At 49.2% G+C, this 415-nt stretch overlaps 1 protein-coding gene across 1 annotated transcript in view; it reads left to right on the top strand.

Moving 5' to 3' along the window:
- LOC119592110 (ryanodine receptor-like) overlaps positions 1–415 on the top strand; it is a gene marked incomplete in the record, with an annotated part of 20,940 nt that overhangs the window by 1,487 nt on the left and 19,038 nt on the right. The window contains 1 exon segment of the mRNA XM_037940930.1: positions 26–242. Within this exon segment, the coding sequence (XP_037796858.1) occupies positions 26–242 (217 nt within the window).

Raw genomic sequence — 415 nt, forward strand, 5'->3', positions numbered from 1 at the left:
ACAATTATCCCACGCTCCCGTGCAGGTGTTCAACACCCTGACTGAGGTGATCCAGGGCCCGTGCGTGGGCAACCAGCAGACGCTGGCGCACTCCCGTCTGTGGGACGCCGTCGGTGGCTTCCTCTTCCTGTTCGCCAACATGCAGGATAAGCTCAGCAAGCATTCCTCCCAGGTGGATCTGCTGAAGGATCTGCTCAACCTCCAGAAGGATATGGTCATCATGATGCTCTCTATGCTTGAGGGTAAGTCGTCGTCGAGGATGTCCGAAGGGCAGTTAGGATAATTAAATCCTGGAAAGAAGCCTTTGAAACGCCTGTTAGATTTTTAGCTGTCAGAACATTGATAAAATGTCTTCTTCCATTACCTCCGTACAGAAGTGATATTGAGGTTTGTATCAATTATGTACATGTATTAT

The sequence above is a fragment of the Penaeus monodon genome, chromosome 29 (assembly GCF_015228065.2).
Source record: "Penaeus monodon isolate SGIC_2016 chromosome 29, NSTDA_Pmon_1, whole genome shotgun sequence".
NCBI lineage: Eukaryota > Metazoa > Arthropoda > Malacostraca > Decapoda > Penaeidae > Penaeus > Penaeus monodon.